At 42.9% G+C, this 27,200-nt stretch overlaps 1 protein-coding gene across 2 annotated transcripts in view; it reads right to left on the reverse strand.

The window, feature by feature from the left end:
• The window catches only part of LOC131369243 (carnitine O-palmitoyltransferase 1, liver isoform-like), a 55,649-nt gene that overhangs the window by 19,847 nt on the left and 8,602 nt on the right, over positions 1–27,200 (reverse strand). For both annotated transcript variants that reach the window (XM_058415761.1, XM_058415772.1), the window contains exons 2-4: positions 21,881–22,076; positions 18,376–18,564; positions 8,277–8,382 (exon numbers count right to left, since the gene is read on the reverse strand). In XM_058415761.1, coding sequence (XP_058271744.1) covers positions 8,277–8,382; positions 18,376–18,564; positions 21,881–22,076 — 491 coding nt within the window. The remainder of the gene's footprint in view (positions 1–8,276; positions 8,383–18,375; positions 18,565–21,880; positions 22,077–27,200) is intronic.

Genomic DNA, 27,200 nt, shown 5'->3' on the forward strand with positions numbered 1-27,200 from the left:
GTGTTGTAGTGTGTGTGTGTGTTGTAGTGTGTGTGTGTGTGTGTTGTTTACTGTGATGTTTGTTTGTTGTAATGTGTATGTGTTGTGTAACGTGGTGTGTGTTGTAGTGTGTGTGTGTGTGTGTTTACTGTGGTGTTTGTGTGTTGTAATGTGTATGTGTTGTGTAACGTGGTGTGTGTGTGTGTTGTAGTGTGTGTGTGTTGTAGTGTGTGTGTGTGTTGTAGTGTGTGTGTGTGTGTGTTTACTGTGGTGTTTGTGTGTTGTAATGTGTATGTGTTGTGTAACATGGTGTGTGTTGTAGTGTGTGTGTGTGTGTGTGTGTGTGTTTACTGTGGTGTTTGTGTGTTGTAATGTGTATGTGTTGTGTAACGTGGTGTGTGTGTGTGTTGTAGTGTGTGTGTGTTGTTTATTGTGATGTTTGTTTGTTGTAATGTGTATGTGTTGTGTAACGTGGTGTGTGTTGTAGTGTGTGTGTGTGTGTTGTAGTGTGTGTGTGTGTTTACTGTGGTGTTTGTGTGTTGTAATGTGTATGTGTTGTGTAACATGGTGTATGTGTGTGTTGTAGTGTGTGTGTGTTGTTTACTGTGATGTTTGTTGTAAGGTGTATGTGTTGTGTAACGTGGTGTGTGTTGTAGTGTGTGTGTGTTGTTTACTGTATTGTTTGTTTGTTGTAATGTGTGTGTTGTGGTGTATGTGTGTTGTAGTGTGTTTGTGTAATGTGGTGTATGTGTGTTGTAGTGTGTGTGTGTGTTGTGTAATGTGGTGTTTGTGTGTTGTAGTGTGTGTTGTGTGCTGTAGTGTCTGTGTTGTGTAATGTGGTGTATGTGTGTTGTAGTGTGTTTGTGTAATGTGGTGTGTGTGTTGTAGTGTGTGTGTGTTGTGTAATGTGGTGTTTGTGTGTTGTAGTGTGTGTTGTAGTGTCTGTGTGTTGTGCAATGTGGTGTTTGTGTGTTGTAGTGTGTGTTTGTGTTGTAGTGTTTGTGTGTTGTAGTGTCTGTTGTGTGTTATAGTGTCTGTGTTGTAGTGTGTGTTTGTGTGTTGTAGTGTCTGTATGTAGTGTAATGTGGTGTTTGTGTGTTATAGTGTGTGTGTTGTGTAATGTGATGTGTGTGTGTGTTGAATTGTCTGTATGTTGTGTGTATTGTTCACTGTGGTGTTTGTTGTAATGTGTATGTGTTGTGTAATGTGGTGTGTGTGTGTGTTGTAGTGTGTGTGTGTGTGTGTGTGTGTATTGTTCACTGTGGTGTTTGTTTGTTGTAATGTGTATGTATTGTGTAATGTGGTGTGTGTGTGTGTGTGTGTTGTAGTGTGTGTTGTTTACTGTGATGTTTGTTTGTTGTAATGTGTATTTGTTGTGTAACATGGTGTGTGTGTGTGTGTGTGTTGTTTACTGTGATGTTTGTTTGTTGTAATGTGTATGTGTTGTGTAACGTGGTGTGTGTGTGTGTTGTTTACTGTGATGTTTGTTGTAATGTGTATGTGTTGTAGTGTGTGTGTGTGTGTGTGTGTGTGTGTTGTTTACTGTGATGTTTGTTTGTTGCATTGTGTGAGTGTGTGTGTGTTGTTTACTGTGATGTTTGTTTGTTGTAATGTGTGTGTTGTGTAACATGGTGTGTGTGTTGTAGTGTGTGTGTGTGTTTACTGTGATGTTTGTGTATTGTAATGTGTATGTGTTGTGTAACGTGGTGTGTGTGTGTGTTGTTTACTGTGATGTTTGTTTGTTGTAATGTGTATGTGTTGTGTAACGTGGTGTGTGTGTGTGTGTTGTAGTGTGTGTGTGTTGTTTACTGTGAAGTTTGTTTGTTGTAATGTGTATGTGTTGTGTAACGTGGTGTGTGTGTGTGTTGTAATGTGTGTGTGTTGTTTACTGTGATGTTTGTTGTAATGTGTATGTGTTGTGTAACGTGGTGTGTGTGTGTGTGTTGTAGTGTGTGTGTGTTGTAGTGTGTGTGTGTTGTAGTGTGTGTGTGTTGTTTACTGTGATATTTGTTTGTTGAAATGTGTATGTGTTGTGTAACATGGTGTGTGTGTGTTGTAGTGTGTGTGTGTTGTAGTGTGTGTGTGTTGTTTACTGTGATGTTTGTTTGTTGAAATGTGTATGTGTTGTGTAACATGGTGTGTGTGTGTGTGTGTGTTGTAGTGTGTGTGTGTTGTTTACTGTGATGTTTGTTTGTTGTAATGTGTATGTGTTGTGTAACGTGGTGTGTGTGTGTGTTGTAGTGTGTGTGTGTGTTGTAGTGTGTGTGTGTGTGTGTTGTTTACTGTGAAGTTTGTTTGTTGTAATGTGTATGTGTTGTGTAACGTGGTGTGTGTGTGTGTTGTAATGTGTGTGTGTTGTTTACTGTGTTTGTTTGTTGTAATGTTTGTGTATGTTGTTGTGTAACTGTGTATGTGTTGTGTAACATGGTGTGTGTGTGTGACATGGTGTGTGTGTGTGTGTTGTTTACTGTGAAGTTTGTTTGTTGTAATGTGTATGTGTTGTGTAACGTGGTGTGTGTGTGTGTTGTAGTGTGTGTGTGTTGTAGTGTGTGTGTGTTGTTTACTGTGATGTTTGTTTGTTGTAATGTGTATGTGTTGTGTAACGTGGTGTGTGTGTGTGTGTGTTGTAGTGTGTGTGTGTTGTTTACTGTGATGTTTGTTTGTTGTAATGTGTATGTGTTGTGTAACGTGGTGTGTGTGTGTGTTGTAGTGTGTGTGTGTGTTGTAGTGTGTGTGTGTGTGTGTTGTTTACTGTGGTGTTTGTGTGTTGTAATGTGTGTGTTGTGTAACATGGTGTGTGTGTTGTAGTGTGTGTGTGTGTGTTGTTTACTGTGATGTTTGTTTGTTGCAATGTGTATGTTGTGTAATGTGTGTGTGTGTGTGTGTGTTGTTTACTGTGAAGTTTGTTTGTTGTAATGTGTATGCGTTGTGTAACGTGGTGTGTGTGTGTGTGTGTTGTAGTGTGTGTGTGTGTGTTTACTGTGATGTTTGTTTGTTGTAATGTGTATGTGTTGTGTAACGTGGTGTGTGTGTGTGTGTTGTAGTGTGTGTGTGTGTGTTTACTGTGATGTTTGTTTGCTGTAATGTGTATTTGTTGTGTAACATGGTGTGTGTGTGTGTTGTTTACTGTGGTGTTTGTGTGTTGTAATGTGTGTGTTGTGTAACATGGTGTGTGTGTTGTAGTGTGTGTGTGTGTGTTGTTTACTGTGATGTTTGTTTGTTGCAATGTGTATGTTGTGTAATGTGTGTGTGTGTGTGTGTGTTGTTCACTGTGAAGTTTGTTTGTTGTAATGTGTATGCGTTGTGTAACGTGGTGTGTGTGTGTGTGTGTTGTAGTGTGTGTGTGTGTTTACTGTGATGTTTGTTTGTTGTAATGTGTATGTGTTGTGTAACGTGGTGTGTGTGTTGTAGTGTGTGTGTGTGTGTTTACTGTGATGTTTGTTTGCTGTAATGTGTATGTGTTGTGTAACGTGGTGTGTGTGTTGTAGTGTGTTGTTTACTGTGATGTTTGTTTGTTGTAATGTGTATTTGTTGTGTAACGTGGTGTGTGTGTGTGTGTTGTAGTGTGTGTGTGTGTGTTGTTTACTGTGATGTTTGTTTGTTGTAATGTGTATTTGTTGTGTAACGTGGTGTGTGTGTGTGTTGTAGTGTGTGTGTGTGTGTTGTTTACTGTGATGTTTGTTTGTTGTAATGTGTATTTGTTGTGTGTGTGTGTGTTGTAGTGTGTGTGTGTTGTTTACAGTGATGTTTGTTTGTTGCAATGTGTATGTGTTGTGTAACATGGTGTGTGTGTGTTGTAGTGTGTGTGTGTGTGTGTGTGTTGTAGTGTGTGTGTTGTTTACTGTGATGTTTCTTTGTTGCAATGTGTATGTGTTGTGTAACATGGTGTGTGTGTGTTGTAGTGTGTGTGTGTGTGTGTGTGTTGTAGTGTGTGTGTGTGTTGTTTACTGTGATGTTTGTTTGTTGTAATGTGTATTTGTTGTGTAACGTGGTGTGTGTGTGACATGGTGTGTGTGTGTGTGTTGTTTACTGTGTTTGTTTGTTGTAATGTGTATGTGTTGTGTAACGTGGTGTGTGTGTGTTGTAGTGTGTGTGTGTGTGTGTTGTTTACTGTGATGTTTGTTTGTTGTAATGTGTATGTGTTGTGTAACATGGTGTGTGTGTGACATGGTGTGTGTGTGTGTTGTTTACTGTGTTTGTTTGTTGTAATGTGTATGTGTTGTGTAACGTGGTGTGTGTGTGTGTGTTGTAGTGTGTGTGTGTTGTTTACTGTGATGTTTGTTTGTTGTAATGTGTATGTGTTGTGTAACGTGGTGTGTGTGTGTTGTAGTGTGTGTGTTGTTTACTGTGATGTTTGTGTTGTAATGTGTATTTGTTGTTTAACGTGGTGTGTGTGTGACATGGTGTGTGTGTGTGTGTTGTTTACTGTGTTTGTTTGTTGTAATGTGTATGTGTTGTGTAACGTGGTGTGTGTGTGTGTGTTGTAGTGTGTGTGTGTGCGTGTTGTTTACTGTGATGTTTGTGTGTTGTAATGTGTATGTGTTGTGTAACATGGTGTGTGTGTGACATGGTGTGTGTGTGTTGTTTACTGTGTTTGTTTGTTGTAATGTGTATGTGTTGTGTAACGTGGTGTGTGTGTTGTAGTGTGTGTGTGTGTGTGTGTTGTTTACTGTGATGTTTGTTTGTTGTAATGTGTATGTGTTGTGTAACGTGGTGTGTGTGTGTTGTAGTGTGTGTGTGTGTGTGTTGTTTACTGTGATGTTTGTTTGTTGTAATGTGTATTTGTTGTGTAACGTGGTGTGTGTGTGTGTTGTAGTGTGTGTGTGTGTGTTGTTTACTGTGATGTTTGTTTGTTGTAATGTGTATTTGTTGTGTAACGTGGTGTGTGTGTGTGTTGTAGTGTGTGTGTGTGTGTTGTTTACTGTGATGTTTGTTTGTTGTAATGTGTATTTGTTGTGTAACGTGGTGTGTGTGTGTGTTGTAGTGTGTGTGTGTGTGTTGTTTACTGTGATGTTTGTTTGTTGTAATGTGTATTTGTTGTGTAACGTGGTGTGTGTGTGTTGTAGTATGTGTGTGTGTTGTTTACTGTGATGTTTGTTGTAATGTGTATGTGGTGTGAAATGTGGTGTGTGTTGTAGTGTGTGTGTGTTGTTTACTGTGATGTTTGTTTGTTGCAATGTGTGTGTTGTGTAACATGGTGTGTGTGTGTTGTAGTGTGTGTGTGTGTTGTTTACTGTGATGTTTGTTTGTTGTAATGTGTATGTGTTGTGTAACGTGGTGTGTGTGTGTGTTGTTTACTGTGATGTTTGTTGTAATGTGTATGTGTTGTAGTGTGTGTGTGTGTGTGTGTGTGTGTGTTGTTTACTGTGATGTTTGTTTGTTGCATTGTGTGAGTGTGTGTGTGTTGTTTACTGTGATGTTTGTTTGTTGCAATGTGTGTGTTGTGTAACATGGTGTGTGTGTGTTGTAGTGTGTGTGTGTGTGTGTGTTGTTTACTGTGATGTTTGTTTGTTGTAATGTGTATGTGTTATGTAACGTGGTGTGTGTGTGTGTTGTTTACTGTGATGTTTGTGTGTTGTAATGTGTATGTGTTGTGTAACGTGGTGTGTGTGTGTGTTGTAGTGTGTGTGTTGTAGTGTGTGTGTGTGTGTTTACTGTGATGTTTGTTTGTTGTAATGTGTATGTGTTGTGTAACGTGGTGTGTGTGTGTTGTAGTGTGTGTGTGTGTTTACTGTGATGTTTGTGTATTGTAATGTGTATGTGTTGTGTAACGTGGTGTGTGTGTGTGTGTTGTAGTGTGTGTGTGTTGTTTACTGTGAAGTTTGTTTGTTGTAATGTGTATGTGTTGTGTAACGTGGTGTGTGTGTGTGTTGTAATGTGTGTGTGTTGTTTACTGTGATGTTTGTTGTAATGTGTATGTGTTGTGTAACGTGGTGTGTGTGTGTGTGTTGTAGTGTGTGTGTGTTGTTTACTGTGATATTTGTTTGTTGAAATGTGTATGTGTTGTGTAACATGGTGTGTGTGTGTTGTAGTGTGTGTGTGTTGTAGTGTGTGTGTGTTGTTTACTGTGATGTTTGTTTGTTGAAATGTGTATGTGTTGTGTAACATGGTGTGTGTGTGTGTGTTGTAGTGTGTGTGTGTTGTTTACTGTGATGTTTGTTTGTTGTAATGTGTATGTGTTGTGTAACGTGGTGTGTGTGTGTGTTGTAGTGTGTGTGTGTGTGTTGTAGTGTGTGTGTGTGTGTTGTTTACTGTGATGTTTGTTTGTTGTAATGTGTATGTGTTGTGTAACATGTTGTGTGTGTGTGTGTTGTTTACTGTGGTGTTTGTGTGTTGTAATGTGTGTGTTGTGTAACATGGTGTGTGTGTTGTAGTGTGTGTGTTGTTTACTGTGATGTTTGTTTGTTGCAATGTGTATGTTGTGTAATGTGTGTGTGTGTGTGTGTGTGTGTTGTTTACTGTGAAGTTTGTTTGTTGTAATGTGTATGCGTTGTGTAACGTGGTGTGTGTGTGTGTGTTGTAGTGTGTGTGTGTGTGTTTACTGTGATGTTTGTTTGTTGTAATGTGTATGTGTTGTGTAACGTGGTGTGTGTGTGTGTGTTGTAGTGTGTGTGTGTGTGTTTACTGTGATGTTTGTTTGTTGTAATGTGTATGTGTTGTGTAACGTGGTGTGTGTGTTGTAGTGTGTGTTGTTTACTGTGATGTTTGCTGTAATGTGTATTTGTTGTGTAACATGGTGTGTGTGTGTGTGTGTCTGTGTTGTTTACTGTGATGTTTGTTTGTTGTAATGTGTATGTGTTGTGTAATGTGTGTGTGTGTGTGTTGTAGTGTGTGTGTGTGTATGTGTGTGTTGTTTACTGTGATGTTTGTTTGTTGTAATGTGTATGTGTTGTCTAATGTGGTGTGTGTGTGTGTGTTGTAGTGCGTGTGTGTTGTTTACTGTGATGTTTGTTTGTTGTAATGTGTATTTGTTGTGTGTGTGTGTGTTGTAGTGTGTGTGTGTTGTTTACTGTGATGTTTGTTTGTTGCAATGTGTATGTGTTGTGTAACATGGTGTGTGTGTGTTGTAGTGTGTGTGTGTGTGTGTGTGTTGTAGTGTGTGTGTTGTTTACTGTGATGTTTGTTTGTTGCAATGTGTATGTGTTGTGTAACATGGTGTGTGTGTGTTGTAGTGTGTGTGTGTGTGTGTGTGTTGTAGTGTGTGTGTTGTTTACTGTGATGTTTGTTTGTTGTAATGTGTATGTGTTGTCTAATGGTGTGTGTGTGTGTGTGTTGTAGTGTGTGTGTGTGTTGTAGTGTGTGTGTTGTTTACTGTGATGTTTGTTTGTTGTAATGTGTATGTGTTGTCTAATGGTGTGTGTGTGTGTGTGTTGTAGTGTGTGTGTGTGTTGTTTACTGTGATGTTTGTTTGTTGTAATGTGTATTTGTTGTGTAACGTGGTGTGTGTGTGACATGGTGTGTGTGTGTGTGTTGTTTACTGTGTTTGTTTGTTGTAATGTGTATGTGTTGTGTAACGTGGTGTGTGTGTGTGTGTTGTAGTGTGTGTGTGTGTGTGTTGTTTACTGTGATGTTTGTTTGTTGTAATGTGTATGTGTTGTGTAACATGGTGTGTGTGTGACATGGTGTGTGTGTGTGTGTTGTTTACTGTGTTTGTTTGTTGTAATGTGTATGTGTTGTGTAACGTGGTGTGTGTGTGTGTGTTGTAGTGTGTGTGTGTGTGTTGTTTACTGTGATGTTTGTTTGTTGTAATGTGTATTTGTTGTGTAACGTGGTGTGTGTGTGTTGTAGTGTGTGTGTTGTTTACTGTGATGTTTGTGTGTTGTAATGTGTATGTGTTGTGTAACATGGTGTGTGTGTGACATGGTGTGTGTGTGTGTGTTGTTTACTGTGTTTGTTTGTTGTAATGTGTATGTGTTGTGTAACGTGGTGTGTGTGTTGTAGTGTGTGTGTGTGTGTTGTTTACTGTGATGTTTGTTTGTTGTAATGTGTATTTGTTGTGTAACGTGGTGTGTGTGTGTGTGTTGTAGTGTGTGTGTGTGTGTTGTTTACTGTGATGTTTGTTTGTTGTAATGTGTATGTGGTGTGAAATGTGGTGTGTGTTGTAGTGTGTGTGTGTTGTTTACTGTGATGTTTGTTTGTTGCAATGTGTGTGTTGTGTAACATGGTGTGTGTGTGTTGTAGTGTGTGTGTGTGTGTGTGTTGTTTACTGTGATGTTTGTTTGTTGTAATGTGTATGTGTTGTGTAACGTGGTGTGTGTGTGTGTTTAAGGTGTTCAGACTGCTCTCTGTTCTCTAACCTCCCATAAATGAGCCACAGTCGGTGCATCAGCCCAGGAGTGTTCAGCATTCAGACCGGTCTTCCCATTCTTATAGATTACCACTGAGAAGGACTTATCAAACCACCTGAGAGAGAGAGAGAGAGAGAGAGAGAGAGAGACTTTTTGACTTTTTATACAACTTATATAAAAATCAGTGACTTAATAAATAAATAAGTATTAAAATCATGTCAGTAAATGAGTTTAAACACAGGTGATGATTAGTTTAGTTCTGTTTAGTTAGGTAAGTTTTCCTTCTGCTACAGAGCACAAAACATTCTCCCAACACCACACACATCTAAACACATCCAACTCATTCATACTTTTATAAAAGTTAAAATTAATTGAAATTCTTGACTTTATCAGCCTTTTCAGAATTCCGGCTCAGGTATATCACCATTTTGGCCTGACCAAATATAAAATTGATCAGTTGGCACCTGAACCGGTGTTTCCTGACAAACTTAAAACCAGAAATAAAACACTGAAAAGTAAAAACAACATTAAAAGACCTTAAAATGCTCCGTAAAAACACAAACAGTGACTGTAACCTGGAGCAGTGAATAAAAGCATGAAAAACTGTTTCTCTCTGTGAACAAAAAGGACAATCATGTGCAATATCAGGATTTAAAACAGAAATAAAAGAGTTCACAGAGATAATACAGTGTAAAATCCTCCACTGGAGGTCAGCAGATTTTTTAGTTAACGGTGGTTTATACAGTGCGTCCACTCTGGTTTAAAATCATCAGTAAAACCATGTACACTTCTCCATGGGGTGTCCACCCTCCCACTCAGCTTCTTCTTATTTAAAACCTTTACACACGCTCTGTAGAGCAGCTTCCCCGACACTGACCCAAAGTCCATCTCCCCTTCACCCCGACACTCCAGGAGGGGTCCTGCACACCCGTCGAGGTCAGGAGCGATGTTCAGCTGGGGAAAGGGTTCGTCCTCTGCAGGACCAGTCTCTGTGTGTGAATAGTCCATCAGCTGAACACGCTCCTCTGATGTTAGTGCAGATTTCCAGCGGTGTAGGAGCTGATTGACAACACGCAGGGACCGCAGTCCCATACGCGCTGCCAGGTCCTCTGCCCTCGACAAGTCCGACCCCGCGATGTTCACAAGCTCCCGGAGCGTTATAAACCCTGAGGAGATGAGAGTTCTGGTCAGTGCAGGGACGGTCACACTGGAGATGTCCAGTCGCCCACTGTACACCAGAGGCTCCAGTGTAACGTTCTGCAGCCTTTGTTCTGCTTCTTAAAAAATGTTCCAGATTTTAAAAAGTCCACGGTAAAAGGCTGGTAGTCCTGAAATGTCCAGCATTTTTGTGTCAACTGTGCGTAATAATCCACTGGCTGCTGCTCTCCATACTAAGTCTCTGGGTCCAGTGAGGAGCCTCTGGATGAACTGGAGGCGGAAGGCTGCGGCTCTGCTGGACAGCTGGACCAGCCCCTGTCCTCCTTCTCCTTTGGGCAGATGGTGAACACACTATGGAATCCAGTGTAGACCATCCCAGAAGAAGTCCACCAGCAGGGCCTGGATGTTCGCTAGCAGGTTCGGCGGTGGATCCACGTGTGCCAGCTTGTGCCAGAGGGACGACACGGCGAGGTTGTTGATGACCAGCGTTCTCCCCCTGTAGGACATCTTTGGGACCAGCCACTTCCACCTGCTCAGTCTGCCCTTCACGTGTTCTACAGAGCCTTCCCAGTTTTTGTTTAAAAATTCGTTGTTCCCCAGGTAGACACCCAAGTATTTAAAACCACCTATTTTCCATGCTAAGCCTCCTGGTAGTGACGGTTGCCCACCTCCCCACTCCCTAACTAAAATGGCTTCACTCTTTGACCAGTTAACTTTGGCAGAGAATAAAATATGAAAGTCCTTTAAAATGTCAGTTAAAAGATTCACATCATTCTGTGTGTTTATCATCACTACCAGATCAGCACCTTCCACAAATATTTAAGCTCAACCCGGTCAAAAGCCTTTTCCTGATCTAGGAAAATCAGACCAGTTTTTAAGCCCAATAGCCTGGAGACGTCCAAAATGTCACGAATTAAATACACGTTATTGAATATGGACCTATCAGGCACACAGTAAGTCTGGTCCTGGTGAATGAGCTGCTCCATTACCTTAGTCAGTCTCGAGGCTAATGCTTTTGAGAGCAGCTTGCAGTCAGTGCACAGTAGTGAGACCGGGTGCCAGTTTTTCAGGTGTGTCAGGTCTCCCTTTTTCAGTAGCAGGGTCAGGACGGCCCTCCTGCAGCTCAACGGGAGTTCACCTCTCCGCATGCTGTCCCGTAGGACATCCAGCACGTCCTGCCCTATGGCAGCCCAGAACGCCTTGTAGAACTCGACAGGGAGACAGTCTATACCTGACGCCTGTCCATTCTCCATCCCCTGGAGAGCCTCATGGACCTCCTCCAGTGTCAGCTTCCTTTCCAACTCTCTGGCCACTTGCTCAGAGAGCTTTGGCAGGTCCATGAGGAAGCTGTCCTCCACCACTTGTGCCCCTGACCACTGACTGCTGTACAGCTTCGAGTAGAAGCTTACTGTCTGCTGGTGAATTTCAGTGGGCTCAGATACGAGATCCCCTGATTCTGTTCACACAGCATGTATAAATCTTTTCTGTCCATTCTTTTGCTCTAAACTGGAAAAGAACTTTGATGGAGCGTCCATCTCAGCTGCGCTTTTAAAGCGTGAACAGACCAGTGCCCCCTGTGCTGTAATGTCTAACTGGTCGTTCATTTTAGCTTTTTACTTTTGAGGACTTCAATATGCCCTCGATTTCCAGTGGCCTCCAAATTCTGGAGTTCCACTATTTTTATCTCCAGAGCTTTCAGAGATCTAACAATGTCTCTTGTGACATTGAGAGTGTACTGTTGACAAAAAACTTTGATTTGCATTTTTGTCACATCCCACCACAGCTGAAGTGAACTAAAAGCTGCCTTCTCATGTTTAAAACAATTCCATAAATAAATAAAAGACTCTGTAAAATTTGTGTCTTCTAAAAGAGCAGTGTTAAAATGCCAGTAGGCACTCCTAGGTTTAACCTTCTCTTTAGTAATAGTACACTGTACCATACTGTGGTCAGAGATACCTACTGGAACAATAAAACCATAAAAGCGATCTAATCTTGCCAGGGAGAGTGTGTTGTCTATGGCATGGGCCCATGTGTACTGTCTCTTGTTCTTATGAAAAGTTCTCCATATGTTGCTCAACTCGTGGGCCTCCACCATCTCCCACAGACGCTTACGGGAAGCCATGTGAGGTTCTGTGTGGTTCTGATCTACATTATCTGTTGTACAATTAAAATCTCCAACCAGATTTAAAATCTCTGCAGTGTTGCAGTCAGCAATGACATTGTTCAGAGTATCTAAAAACATCATCCTCTCCACTGCACTGGTGGGAGTGTACGCACAAATAAAAACTAAAACCTCATTCTCATAAAAAGTTTTCACTTTTAAAAGCCTCCCATTTAAAAATTCTTCAACTGAATAAGAACAAGGAATAAAACTGTGAGTAAAGAGCAAGGCGACTCCACCACTGAGCGTTGTGTTATGACTTAAAACCACCAACCCATCCCACTCCTTCACCCAATCAGCAGCATTGCTGGTATCACTGTGGGTTTCCTGTAGCATGATAACGTCAATGTGCTTCTGCTTTAAAACACCATACAGCTTAGCTCTTATTCTGCTCTCTTGCTCCATTAATATTTAAACTTGCAATATTAATACCCTTCATTAAAATAAATAAATAAAATAAATAAAACTAAACAGAGGGTAAAAACCACTCTAAAATAAAAAACACCACACATCAGTTATCATCAGAGTTTTCCCTTTTCATTCTCGTTATCAGTTTCTTTAGACAGAAAATTTCTACATCAATAAAAGCTCCTTCTCTTCTGAGGAACTTAACATCATGAATAAACTTTATGGTCCAGGAAAAACTCTTCTAATGCTACATTCTTCTGCCATTTGGTGTTCCTTAAAAACTCCTTAATATCCTCTGTACTATACATGACATTAACCTGTTCCTCCTGAGAATTGAGAGTTAAAACCAAGTCTGACATGCAGTCGTCACTGTCTGATTCTCGTTCCTCCTCCTTTGTGGGGTTTTTTTTTGCATGTTTTTTCCCCATCCCTTACCTTGCTTTTTCTTTTTATTTGGAACTTTAAAGACGGGCTCATCCACCATGTCCACGTCTCCCCCATCACCCTGCACTGGTGTAGTGTCCGGTGTTTCCGGGCAGTCGCTCTGCACCTCTGTGCCTGCCTCTGCCAGCGCAGGCAGCTCCAGCACTGCTCCAGAACCCACTGAGCTCTTCTCAGTGGAGCACGGCTTCTCCTGGTCCAGTTGAGCCAAGTATGGCTCTTCCTCAGCCGGTCCGGCCCTGCATGGCTTTTCCGGGGCTGGCGTGGCTCCAGTGGGCTTCTGGGCTGCAGGCTGGGCTTGGGGCTCACTTTCTTTCGGGTCTGGTGCAGCAGCAGCTCCGGGGCCCTCAGCAGCCGGCCAAACTGTAGCCGCAGGGGGAACGACCCCAGCCGTCTCAGCTGCGTCCTGCCCCGGGCGCTCAGAAACACCGGGGTCACTCTGACTCTCAGGGCAGGCCCAAATAAGATGACCTGTTTTACCACATTTAAAACACTTAATATCTGCATCTGAGGAGACAAAAATGTTGTAGTCAAATCCTTCAACAGAGAATTTAAAAACAGCATTCAGCTCTTCTACACCTTCTTTAAAAACCATGAAGACCATTCTTCTGAAAGAAAGTGTTTCACCAGTGGGGATTTACAACCAAGGGGAATTTTCTTAATGGGGGAGACAGTTTGCCTGTACTGAGACAGCTCTTTACAGATAGCCTTGTCTGAAATAAAAGGAGGGACATTGGACAACATGACCTTCTTAGATGGGGAACTGAGGGGAGAAACCAGTATTGACTCATTATTAACAATTATTCCATTCTGGATCAGTTTTCTAACTTTATCAACATTATTCATAAACACCACCATAATCTAGCCATGGGGTCACAGTCCAACGACTTCTGTGCCGGTCCCAAGCCCGGATAAATAGAGAGGGTTGCATCCGGAAGGGCATCCGGTGTAAAACATTGCCAAATTTAACCATGCGAATCGCCAGTACTCTGAATTTCATACCGGATCGGTCGAGGCCCGGGTTAACAACGACCGCCATCGGCGACCTACAGGGCGCTGGTGGAAATTGGGCTACTGTTGGTCAAAGAAGTAGAGGAGGGAGGACAGTGCGTAGACAGAGAGAGAAGAGGAAAGGTAAGAGTGTAGGACTGAGAATAGGAACTCTGAATGTTGGTACTATGACAGGGAAAGGTAGAGAGCTGGCTGATATGATGGAGAGAAGGAAGGTGGATTTACTGTGTGTACAGGAGACCAGGTCGAAGGGGAGCAAGGCTCGTAGTATAGGAGCAGGATTCAAGATGTTTTATTATGGTGTGGATAGTAAGAGAAATGGGGTAGGTGTGGTCCTGAAGGAGGAGTTTGTGAGGAATGTTCTGGAGGTGATGAGAGGGTCAGACAGGGTGATGAGTCTGAAGTTAGAGGTTGAAGGGGTGATGTTGAATGTTGTTAGTGGTTATGCCCCACAGGTTGTGAGTTAGAGTAGAAAGAGAGATTCTGGAGTGAATTAGATGAGGTGGTAGAGAGTATTCCCACGGGGGAGAGAGTGGTGATAGGAGCAGATTTTAATGGACATGTTGGTGAGGGGAACACAGGTGATGAGGAGGTGATGGGCAAATTTGGAGTTAAGGAAATGAACCTTGAAGGACAGATGGTAGTGGACTTTGCTAGGAGGATGGACATGGCTGTGGCTAACACTTATTTTCAGAAGAGGAAGGAGCATAGAGTGACTTACAAGAGTGGAGGTAGGAGCACACAGGTAGACTACATCCTATGTAGAAGAGGCAATCTGAAAGAGATTAGTGACTGTAGTGGTAGTGGGAGAGAGTGTAGCCAGACAGCATAGGATGGTGGTGTGTAGGATGAATTTGATGGTCTGTAAGAAGAGGTCAAAGATAGAGATGGAGAAGAAAACCAAGTGGTGGAAGCTGAAAAAGGAGGAATGTTGTGAGGAATTTAGACAGAAGTTGAGGCAGGCTCTGGGTGGTCAGGTAGTGCTGCCAGATGACTGGGAAACTACAGCAGAAGTGATCAGGGAGACAGGAAGGAAGGTGCTGGGTGTGTCATCTGGAAGGAGGAAAGAAGATAAGGAGACTTGGTGGTGGAATGAGGAAGTTCAGGATAGTATTCAGAGGAAGAGGTTAGCCAAGAAGAAGTGGGACATGGACAGGACTGAAGAGAATAGACAGGAATACAAGGAGTTACAGCACAGAGTGAAGAGGGAGGTGTCTAAGGCCAAGCAGAAGGCGTATGATGAGTTGTACACTAGGTTAGACACTAGAGATGGAGAGAAGGACTTGTACAGGTTAGCTAGGCAGAGGGATCAAGATGGGAAGGATGTGCAGCAAGTTAGAGTTATTAAGGATAGAGATGGAAAGATGCTCACAAGTGAGGAGAGTGTACAGAGAAGATGGAAGGAGTACTTTGAAGACCTGAATGAGGAAAATGAGAGGGAACAAAGAGTAGAAGGGGTGAACTCTGTGGAACAGGAAGTAGATAAGATTAGAAAGGATGAAGTCAGGAAGGCTTTGAAGAGGATGAAAAGTGGAAAGGCAGTTGGTCCTGACGACATCCTGGTGGAGGTCTGGAAGTGTCTAGGAGAGGCGGCAGTGGAATTTTTAACTGGTTTGTTTAACAGGGTTTTAGAGAGTGAGAAGATGCCTGAGGAATGGAGAAGAAGTGTATTAGTGCCGATCTTTAAGAATAAGGGTGACGTGCAGAGTTGCAGCAACTATAGGGGGATAAAGTTGATGAGCCACACAATGAAGCTCTGGGAAAGAGTAGTGGAAGCTAGGTTAAGGAAGGTAGTGGAAATTTGTGAGCAGCAGTATGGCTTCATGCCCAGAAAGAGCACAACAGATGCAATTTTTGCTGTGAGAATGTTGATGGAGAAGTATAGGGATGGTCAGAGAGAGTTGCACTGTGTGTTTGTAGACTTGGAGAAAGCGTATGACAGGGTGCCAAGAGAAGAGCTGTGGTACTGTATGAGGAAGTCAGGAGTAGCAGAGAAGTATGTCAGAGTGGTGCAGGACATGTATGAGAGGAGCAGGACAGTGGTGAGGTGTGCTGTAGGTCAGACAGAGGAGTTCAGAGTGGAGGTGGGACTGCATCAGGGATCGGCTCTGAGCCCCTTCCTGTTTGCTGTGGTGATGGACCAGTTGTCAGAGGAGGTCAGACAGGAGTCTCCTTGGACAATGATGTTTGCAGATGACATTGTGATCTGTAGTGAGAGCAGGGAGCAGGTGGAGGAAAACCTGGAGAGGTGGAGGTTTGCGCTGGAGAGAAGAGGAATGAAAGTCAGTGGTAGTAAGACTGAGTACATGTGTGTGAATGACAGGGAGGGAAGTGGAACAGTAAGATTACAGGGTGAAGAGGTGAAGAAGGGACAGGAGTTTAAGTACTTGGGGTCAACAGTCCAGAGTAATGGAGAGTGTGGGAAAGAGGTAAAGAAGCGAGTGCAGGCAGGTTGGAATGGGTGGAGAAAGGTGTCGGGAGTTCTGTGTGATAGAAAAATATCAGAGAGAATCAAGGGGAAGGTGATACAAGACAGTGGTGAGACTGGCCATGCTGTATGGTTTAGAGACAGTATCACTGAGACAGAGACAGGAGTCAGAGCTGGAGGTAGCAGAGCTGAAGACGTTGAGGTTCTCTTTGGGAGTGACACGGTTGGACAGGATTAGGAACGAGTACATCAGAGGGACAGCTCATGTTGGACGTTTGGGGGACAAAGTTAGAGAGGCCAGGTTAAGATGGTTTGGACATGTCCAGAAGAGGGAGAGTGAGTATATTAGTAGGAGAATGTTGGACATGGAGCTGCCAGGCAGGAGGAAAAGAGGAAGGCCAAAGAGGAGGAATATGGATGTAATAAATGAGGATGTGAAGCTAGTGGGTGTAAGTGTTGAGGATGCAGAAGATAGGGATAGGTGGAGAGAGATGATTCGCTGTGGAGACCCCTGAAGGGAAAAGCCGAAAGAAGAAGATTCAGAAACACCACAAGGGCACTGTTCATTCTGGAGGCAGAGACAATGTTCTCATGCCCCACCACGTTACCAACTGCTAGACAACATTCCTCTACACTCGCTGGACACACAACACGGACACCGTGCCGGACACACAACACAGACACCGTGCTGGTGAGTCAGACTCTCACACAGCCTCGTGTTCGGATCCACCATAACCACGCTTCACCGACACACTACTCACACACACACTCACACACACTCACACTCGCTCACATACAGAGAGAGAGGGAGGGAGAGAGAGAAAGACAAAGGGAGAGACAGAGAGGGAGGGGGGGGCAGACAGAGAGAGAGAGAGAAAGAGAAAGAGTGTTTTGTCCTTGTTTATTCTCCTTACCCGTTACTATGGTAACCTGCGAAGGTATTGAGTGTTAGAGTGACTGTGCAGATTTGATGGTCAGTAAATATTTGGGCGTTGTGAATTACATCATGAATATGAACCCAAAATATTGATATTAAACTTGAATGTGAGGTCATTGTCCATCTGCAGTGTGAAGCTCCATCTGAGTCCTGAAGTGTGTGTGTGTTAGGAGATATCATCTCATACACTGCTGTTTCTCTCAGCACTCACTTCCTCCAGAAACACACCAGGAGCAATTCCTCTGGCAGACCTACACACCATGCTATCAGACCCTGTGGTTGGCTTCTGACCATCAGCAGCTCCTTCCTTCTCCGTGTTCTCCTCTCCACTCTCTGCTCTCCAGAGGATGCTGACACATGATGCTGCACATATGGTAAAGCCTGAGTATTTACTCTGGTCAACCTTTCTCTTGATGGTGGACTTTGACACAGATAGACGAGGTCTTGCATATCTTTTGGTGTTCCTGAGGCCACCAGTGCCTTCGGTCATTTTAAGGAGGAACCGAGTGCTTGGTTCTTCATCGTTTCTTCCTCATATCATCTCCTCACCACCTGCGCCATCGCTGGCTTGCTCATTAGAACTAAATATACATTTTAATTTCTAATGTTATCATTTATATTCTATTATTTTTTAAAAATCTGTCTACTTAAATTTGATCCCTCAAAAAGGGGGCAGGGCCACATATTAAAAGTACTGTAGTTCCTACACTGCTAAATTTCCTACACTAATATCCATTATTTAATGTAAATACACTAAAACAACAATATCCATGTCAGTGTCCAAACATTGATGGACAAGTCAGTGTCCAAATGTTGATGGACATGTCATTGTCCAAATGTTGATGGACATGATTGTACATAGAACAGACTCCATGCTGTACACATCACCATATTCACACTCTCACATTTTAACTCAGCAGCTAGAGGTCCAGTGGGAGTGAGGGTTTACGTGAGGAGTGTGTGTGTGTGCTAGAGTGTTCACAATCACCAGATGTTCACACACTTCCCATTGGTCACTGTGAGAAAATGCCTAATAATCACAGTGTAGCGGTCATTAGTTCTATCAGCACTGCTATCAGAAAACAAGAAGGAAAGATTTTAATTGTCACCCATCACTGCAGGCTCTCACACTCCAGCCCCTGACTTCCTGTATTTCTGCCTTCTGGTTTCCTGTTCATAAAAGAGGAAAGGAGAAGCACAACTTGACCTTCAACACTCTTATTCAACAAAAGAGAGAGAGAGAGAGAGAGACTTTCCTGTCTCCACATTCCTCTGGCTCTGGCTCAGAGGGTCACTGGGACTATAAAGCCAGAGCTGAAGACTGACAGAAGAACATCTCATGGCCTTTCATTCTGAGTCTAAAACATTCTTTGTGAGACTCGTCCTCTGTCACCAATGTTCACTTCAGACAACAGCTACAGAGGCCATGCCCCTTTCAATAAATCAACAGAGGCCACACCTCCTTCAGTGAGATTGACAGCTACGGAGGCCACGCTCACTTTAACGAGCATTTCTTTTTGTGTGTGTGTGTGTGTGTGTGTGTGTGCGTGTGTGTGTTTCTTACCGGTCGTAACACTTGCCATGCAGAAGTGATTTAGCGTAGCGGTCCAGGTTCCCAGATGGATCGTCACCCTTCATCCCTTCCTCTTCATCATCCAGAGTCACGAAGAAAGCCGCTTTCTCAATGCAGTCCAGAGAACGCTTATTTACCCCTGAGCTGAAGAACTGCTTCCTCACACGGGCCCAGGGCACCCTGCATATACACACACACACACACAAAACATTCTTAGAAGTAAGGTAGTGCATTGTGTTGTGGCTGTCATGGTGACGTTTATCCAGTGGTCAGTGTTTTGCGTGTGTGAACCCTAGCCTAATTAAGCACCTAAAATGACATGATTAGGTTATATAATGTCACAATAGCATCAGTTGATGTTTTCCTGCTCTAATAAAAACAGGTTCAGGAGGAAAACACCTAACTGCCCTGATCACATTATACAGCTGAGGGCCAGCTTTAAAACACATTCTGCAGCACCACCTGCTGGTCATTTAAAGGAAGTGCAGCAGCCAGAGTCACCCTTTTAAAGAACAGAGAAAGAAAAGTGAGTCTTCAGCATGTTATATTATTATTATTATTAATATTATTATTATTATTATTATTATCAACCTGACCAAGTTCTCCCACACCACCCCTCTGCTGCTCTTCCACCGGCTTCCTGTAGCTGCATCACATTCAGCTGGTGGAATGGACTTCCCCTAGATGTCCGAACAGCTGAGTCACTTACCATCTTCAAACGCTGGGTGATGACCTTTCTCTTCCTGAAGCACTTGAACTAGCTCTTGCTTTTCTGTCTAAGTTATTAGGCTGATGTTCTCTGAAGTCTGTGAGCCAATGCTGATGTGTTCATTAATAAGTCTCTCTGGATAAAGCCGTCTGCCACATGACAGAAACGTGAACGAAAATGTAAAGCTATCACATACAACAGGTTAGAGTCAGACAAGAACATCAGGGGTTTATCTAATCCACGTGGTGCAGTGTGTAGTGTGTAGTTTGTAGTGTATAGTGTGAAGTGTGTAGTGTGCAGTGTGCAGCGTATAGTGTGTAGTGTGCAGTGTGTAGAGTATAGTGTGGAGTGTATAGTGTGGAGTGTGGAGTGTATAGTGTGTAGAGTATAGTGTGTAGTGTATCGTGTATAGTGTATGGTGTGTAGTGTGCAGTGTATAGTGTGTAGAGTATAGTGTGTAGTGTATCGTGTATAGTGTATGGTGTGTAGTGTGCAGTGTATAGTGTGGAGTGTATCGTGTATAGTGTGGAGTGTACCGTGTATAGTGTATGGTGTGTAGTGTATAGTGTGGAGTGTATTGTGTATAGTGTGGAGTGTACCGTGTATAGTGTATGGTGTGTAGTGTGTAGTGTATAGTGTGCAGTGTATAGTGTATGGTGTGTAGTGTATAGTGTGGAGTGTATTGTGTATAGTGTGGAGTGTATTGTGTATAGTGTGGAGTGTACCGTGTATAGTGTATAGTGTGCAGTGTGTAGTGTATGGTGTGTAGTGTAAAGTGTGGAGTGTATAGTGTGTAGTGTATAGTGTATGGTGTGCAGTGTATAGTGTATGGTGTGTAGTGTATAGTGTGTATAGTGTGTAGTGTATAGTGTATGGTGTGTAGTGTATAGTGTGTATAGTGTGTAGTGTATAGTGTGTAGTGTATAGTGTGTATAGTGTGTAGTGTATAGTGTGTATAGTGTGTAGTGTATAGTGTGTATAGTGTGTAGTGTATAGTGTGTATAGTGTGTAGTGTATAGTGTGTAGTGTATAGTGTATGGTGTGTAGTGTAAAGTGTGGAGTGTATAGTGTGTAGTGTATAGTGTGCAGTGTATAGTGTATGGTGTGTAGTGTATAGTGTGGAGTGTATAGTGTATAGTGTATGGTGTGTAGTGTGTAGTGTATAGTGTGCAGTGTATGGTGTGTAGTGTAAAGTGTGGAGTGTATAGTGTGTAGTGTATAGTGTGTATAGTGTGTAGTGTATAGTGTATAGTGTGTAGTGTATAGTGTGTATAGTGTGTAGTGTATGGTGTGTAGTGTAAAGTGTGGAGTGTATAGTGTGTAGTGTATAGTGTGTATAGTGTGTAGTGTATAGTGTATAGTGTGCAGTGTATAGTGTATGGTGTGTAGTGTATAGTGTGTATAGTGTGTAGTGTGCAGTGTATGGTGTGTAGTGTATAGTGTGTAGTGTATAGTGTATGGTGTGTAGTGTATGGTGTATAGTGTATAGTGTGTAGTGTATAGTGTATGGTGTGTAGTGTATAGTGTATGGTGTGTAGTGTATAGTGTGTAGTGTAAAGTGTGGAGTGTATAGTGTGTAGTGTATAGTGTGCAGTGTGTAGTGTGTAGTGTATAGTGTATGGTGTGTAGTGTATAGTGTGTATAGTGTGTAGTGTATAGTGTGCAGTGTATAGTGTATGGTGTGTAGTGTATAGTGTGTATAGTGTGGAGTGTATAGTGTGTAGTGTATAGTGTGCAGTGTGTAGTGTATAGTGTGTATAGTGTGTAGTGTATAGTGTGCAGTGTATAGTGTATGGTGTGTAGTGTGTAGTGTATGGTGTGTAGTGTATAGTGTGTAGTGTATAGTGTATGGTGTGTAGTGTATAGTATGTATAGTGTGTAGTGTATAGTGTGCAGTGTATAGTGTATGGTGTGTAGTGTATAGTGTGCAGTGTGTAGTGTGTAGTGTATAGTGTATGGTGTGTAGTGTATAGTGTGTATAGTGTGTAGTGTATAGTGTGCAGTGTATAGTGTATGGTGTGTAGTGTATAGTGTGTATAGTGTGGAGTGTATAGTGTGTAGTGTATAGTGTGCAGTGTGTAGTGTATAGTGTGTATAGTGTGTAGTGTATAGTGTGCAGTGTATAGTGTATGGTGTGTAGTGTGTAGTGTATGGTGTGTAGTGTATAGTGTGTAGTGTATAGTGTATGGTGTGTAGTGTATAGTATGTATAGTGTGTAGTGTATAGTGTGCAGTGTATAGTGTATGGTGTGTAGTGTGTAGTGTATGGTGTGTAGTGTATAGTGTGTAGTGTGTAGTGTATAGTATGTATAGTGTGTAGTGTGTAGTGTATAGTGTGTAGTGTATAGTGTGCGCTGTGTAGTGTATAGTGTGGAGTGTATAATGTGCAGTGTGGAGTGTATAGTGTGGACTATATAGTGTGGAGTGTATAGTGTGGAGTATATAGTGTGGAGTGTATAGTGTATAGTGTGGAGTGTATAGTGTGGTGTGGATAATGTGTAGTGTGGAGAGTATAGTGTGGAGAGTATAGTGTGGAGTATATAGTGTGGAGTATATAGTGTGTAGTGTGGAGTATATAGTGTGGAGTCTACAGTGTGGAGTGTATAGTGTGGAGTATATAATGTGGAGTGTATAGTGTGGTGTGTATAGTGTGGAGTATATAGTGTGGAGTATATAATGTGGAGTGTATAGTGTGGAGTATATAGTGTGGAGTGTATAGTGTGGAGTATATAATGTGGAGTGTATAGTGTGGAGAGTATATGTGTTTGTGTATGTGTGTATATGTAACCTGTTTCCAGCGGTCAGTGCTCCCAGTCTCTCCTCTCCTGGTGCTGGAGCTGAAGGGTGATCCAAGATGTTCTGGATCTGGTGTTGTATTTCTCGGGGAGAGAGAAGACGTCCAGCAGAATAAACCCACAGCCTGAAATAGCGCCCCCTGTGGTAGACGGCCACAAACTCACTGTCCTCCCAGTGCCTCAGTGTGTCTGTGTGAGAGAGAGAGACATAGAGAGAGAGAGAGAGAGAGAGAGAGAGAGACAGATTTTTTTTTACTTTTTACAGTCCTTTTATTTAAAGTCACATTATACATAGGTCACTCAATAAATAAATAAATGAATAAATAAATACATATTAAAACCATTTCAATAAATTGGGTTCAGTATAGCAGGGGATAGTTAAAAAAAGTGAGAATTAGTTTAGCTCTGGTGCAAAGCAGAGCTCTCCTTCTTCAACAGTGCACAGAGCTTTCTCACACCACCACACTGCCTCAAACATCAACAAATCATTCATACTCTTATAAAAATTAAAATTAATTTAAATTCTTGATTTAACCAGCCTGGAGAAAATTCTTTTAGCAGCACAGTCTGTTTTGTGCAATCTGTTTTTTTCTGCTCAGGTAAATTGCCATTTTTGGCAAATATAAAATTGATCAGTTGGCACCTGAACCGGTGTTTCCTGACAAAATTAAAACCAAAAATAAAACACTGAAAAGTAAAAACAACATTAAAAAGACCTTAAAATGCTCCGTAAAAACACAAACAGTGACTGTAACCTGGAGCAGTGAATAAAAGCATGAAAAACTGTTTCTCTCTGTGAACAAAAAGGACAATCATGTGCAACATCAGGGTTTAAAACAGAAATAAAAGAGTTCACAGAGATAATACAGTGTAAAATCCTCCACTGGAGGTCAGCAGATTTTTTAGTTAACGGTGGTTTATACAGTGCGTCCACTCTGGTTTAATATCATCATTAAAACCATGTACACTTCTCCATGGGGTGTCCACCCTCCCACTCAGCTTCTCCTTGTTTAAAAACTTAAAACCAAAGTTCATCTCCCCTTCGCCCTGGCACTCCAGGAGCGGACCTTCAGACCCGTCAAGGTCAGAAGTGATGTCCAGCTGGGGAAAACGTCCTTCTTCTGCAGGGTTGGTCTTGGTAATCTGGTAGTCCATCAGCTGAACACGCTCCTCTGATGTTAGGGCAGTCCTCCAGCGATGTAAGAGCTGGTTGACAACACGCAGGGACCTTAGTCCCAAACGTGCTGCCAGGTCCTCTGCCCACGACAAGTCCGTCCCCGCGATGTTCACCAGCTCCCGGAGTGTCATGACCCTTGAGGAGATGAGTACTCCGGACAACGCAGGGGCGGTCACACCGGAGATGTCCAGTCTCCCGCCATGAATCAGGGGCTCCTCCAGCAGCCAGTGTAGCATTCTGTAGTTTTGTTTTCTAAAACAGTTCCATATTTTAAAAAGTCCACGGTAAAAACTTGGTAATCCAGAAATGTCCAGCGTTTTGGTGTCCATTAAAGACAAAGTTTGGTCTAGCCCCAGTACTCTGACCTTGTGTAAAAGTCCATGGGCTGCTGCTCTCCATATTAAGTCTTTGGGACCAGCGAGAAATCTCTGGATGAACTGGAGGCGGAAAGCTGCAGTTCTGCCGGCTATCTGGACCAGCCCCTGTCCCCCCCTCCACTTTGGCAGGTGAAAGACGCTCTGAGGAATCCAATGTAGACCGTCCCAAAAGAAGTCCACCAGCAGGGCCTGGATGTTCGCCAGCAGGTTTGGCGGCGGATCCACGCATGCCAGCTTGTGCCAGAGGGACAAAACGGCGAGGTTGTTGATGACCAGCATTCATTCCCTGTAGGACATCCTTGGGACCAGCCGCTTCCACCTGCTCAGTCTGCTCTTCACGTGCTCTACAGAGCCTTCCCAGTTTTTATTTAAAAACTCAGCATTCCCCAGGTAGACACCCAAGTATTTAAAACCACCTTTTTTCCACACTAGACCCCCTGGTAGTGAAGGTTGCCCACCTCCCCACTCCCCAATTAAAATGGCTTCACTTTGGGTCCAGTTGACTTTTGCAGAAGATAAACCTGAAAGTCATTTAAAATGTCAGTTAAAACGTTCACGTCTTTTTGTGAGTCTATCATTATTACCAGGTCATCTGCATATGCTGACAAATACAGACCTATCAGACACACAGTACGACTGATCCTGGTGAGTGATCTGCTCCATAACCTTGGTCAGTCTTGAGGCTAATGCTTTTGAGAGCAGCTTGATGCCAGTGCACAGTAGTGACACCGGGTGCCAGTTCTTCAGGTGGGTCAGGTCTCCCTTTTTGGCAGCAGGGTCAGGATGGCTCTCCCGCAACTCAGCAGGAGCTGACCGACATTCATGCTGCCCTGTAGGACCTCCAGCACGTCCTGCCCTAATACTGCCCAGAAAGCTTTGTAGAATTCAACAGGGAGACCATCTATACCTGGCGCCCATCCGTTCTCCATGTTCACCTGCCCCGGGCGCTCACAAACACCGGGGTCACTCTGCCTCTCAGGGCAGGCCTGAACAAGATGACCTGTTTTACCACATTTAAAACACTTAATATCTGCATCTGAGGAGACAAATATGTTGTAGTCAAATCCTTCAATAGAGAATTTAAAAACAGCATTCAGCTCTTCCACACCTTCTTTGAACACGATAAACACCATTCTCCTGAAAGACACCAAGTGTTTCACCAGTGGGGATTTACAACCAAAGGGGAATTCTCATAATGGGGCAGACAATTCGCCTGTACCAAGACAACTCTTTACAGATAGCCTCATCTGAAATAAAAGGATGGACATTGGACAACATGACCTTCTTAGATGGGGAACTGAGGGGAGAAACCAGTATTGTCTCATTATTAATAATTATTCCATTCTGGATCACTTTTCAACATTATTCAGAAACACCACAATGGCACTGTTCATTCTGGAGGCAGAGACAATGTTCTCATGCCCCACCACGACTGCTAGACAACATTCCTCTACACTCACCGGACACACAACACGGACACCATGCCGGACACACAACACGGACACCGTGCCGGACACACAACACGGACACCACGCCGGACACACAACACGGACACCACGCCGGACACACAACACGGACAACGTGCCGGACACACAACACACTCACACACAGTTATTTTCCGCACACACACACACACAATAAGTATATAAATATTCTAAGATTTTAAACGGAAAAGAATTGCACTTAGCCAACCGCTCTCATGCGCTCTACACGCCACACTCGCCTCTCCACCAAGCATGCGCAGAGAGAGAGAGAGAGAGAGAGAGAGAGAGAGAGAGACAGAGACAGAGAGAGAGAAAAAGACAGAGAGAGAGAGAGAGAGAGACAGAGAGAGAAAGAGAGAGAGAGAGAGAGAGACAGAGAGACAGAGCGAGACAGACAGAGAGAGAGAGACAGAGAGAGAAAGAGAGAGTGGTTTAACACGTCTTTATTTGATCAACATTCTTTTTCTTGGGTTTTTACATATTCACATTATATACACCACAAATATGAATAAATAGAACATAAATAAAATTTGTAATAAAATAAATGTTATAGCATTTTAAAAATTTAAAACCAGTGATCCGTTAAGTCCAACTTCACATAACACCCCCCCACACACAGTCCAAACATCAGCAAAATCTTGAAGGTTATTAACCAATTTAAAATAAGCGTACTTGTTTGGTATTTTTGCTGCCACCATCCCTTTCAACATGTTCTCCACATCTACTGAACCTATTCCTAACATTTTGTTTTTTCGAGACTTCCAGATGGCCAATTTCGCCGATCCCATCAGATAGATAAACACTTCTTTTTCCTTTCATGATATTTATATCTGGGGCCACTAATGAACCATCTATGGGAAAACGTTTTACCCATACCTTCAAAACAAGACTGTAAAAAATTAAAGAGACCTTTTAATCTTGCACAATGGATAAACAAATGGTCTACTGTCTTCTCAACCCCACAACATGGACATTCCCTCCCCACTGCTGGATTCAGGTGTGCCACATGTCTGTTTGTTGCTATTGCACCATAGAGGAGTCTCCACTGCAGGTCTGCTGTATGTTTCTCAACAGGAGGCTTGTACAGAGACCTCCAGCATCCTCCAAAATCTGGGCCAAACAACTCTGACCACCTCCACACTTTCACTCTTCTTAGGACATTTTGGTGGTTCACTTTCACACATGTAATATACAATGTTGTTTTTGTTATGTCCTTGAACTTCCCCAGCTCTGGCGTTTTGAAGAGAGTTCTCCTGATGCCATCCTCCTGGTTATTCTCCTGTACAAGTGCTGAAACAGTGATGGCAAGAAAATTGTAGTCGCTCCTGCTGCCTTGTAAAGACTGACTTTCTAAAGCCTCCCTGCAGGTTCTCAGCAGAGCTGCTCTCACCTCCTCCAGTACGTGGTCTAGGACCCACAATGATCCTTGTGTTCTGCTGAAGTGATGCAGCTGTTCTCCATCTGTTTACATCCCGGGGATGTTCGATCCTAAGTAGAGCGCAGGCTATGTTAGTCCACCCGAGGTCATTTTCAAATAAGAGTCTCTGTGCTGCCTGTAATCAAAAGGTAATGATCCGGCTTTTTATGTCCACTAGGCTTTGACCTCCTTCCTGTACTGGTATGTATAACGCACATGCAGGAATCCAGTGCTGCCCAGTCCAAATAAACTCCACAGATTGTCTTTGGACTAATTTTGTCAGGCCTTCTGGTGGCTGTAGGACGTTCAGCTTGTGGCAAAGCATGGAAGCAGCCAAGTTGTTTATAACCAGGACTCTACCCCTATAGGATAGTTCTGGTAATAGCCATTTCCAGTGAGACAACTTAGCTAGTACCTTTTCCAGCATGCCCTCCCAGTTCTTCTGTCTGTGCTGTTCTGTACCTAAAAACACACCTAGAACCTTGATCCCATCCATTCTCCATTTTAGTCCCCCTGGAAGCTGTGGTGATCCCCCATTTTTCCATAATTGTGCGACCTGGTGTACAGTATGTCTGTTCACTTTTCAAAACCTGGTTCAAGCATGTTTTAAGTCTGTTAGCTAAACCTTTAGAAAGAATTTTGTAGTCAGTACACATTAGTTATACAGGGTGCCACTTCTTCAGCAACCCCAAGTCTCCATTCTTTGGTAAAAGTGACAGCACTGCCCGCTGACAGCTATTGGGTAATTTACCCTTCTCAAAGCTTTCACAGATAACGTCATACAAGTCTTTTCCTAGAACACCCCACAATTCTTTGTAAAATTCGGCTGGTAGACCATCGAGTCCCGGGGCTCGCTCT

This window comes from Hemibagrus wyckioides, linkage group LG02 (assembly GCF_019097595.1).
Source record: "Hemibagrus wyckioides isolate EC202008001 linkage group LG02, SWU_Hwy_1.0, whole genome shotgun sequence".
Classification (NCBI taxonomy): domain Eukaryota; kingdom Metazoa; phylum Chordata; class Actinopteri; order Siluriformes; family Bagridae; genus Hemibagrus; species Hemibagrus wyckioides.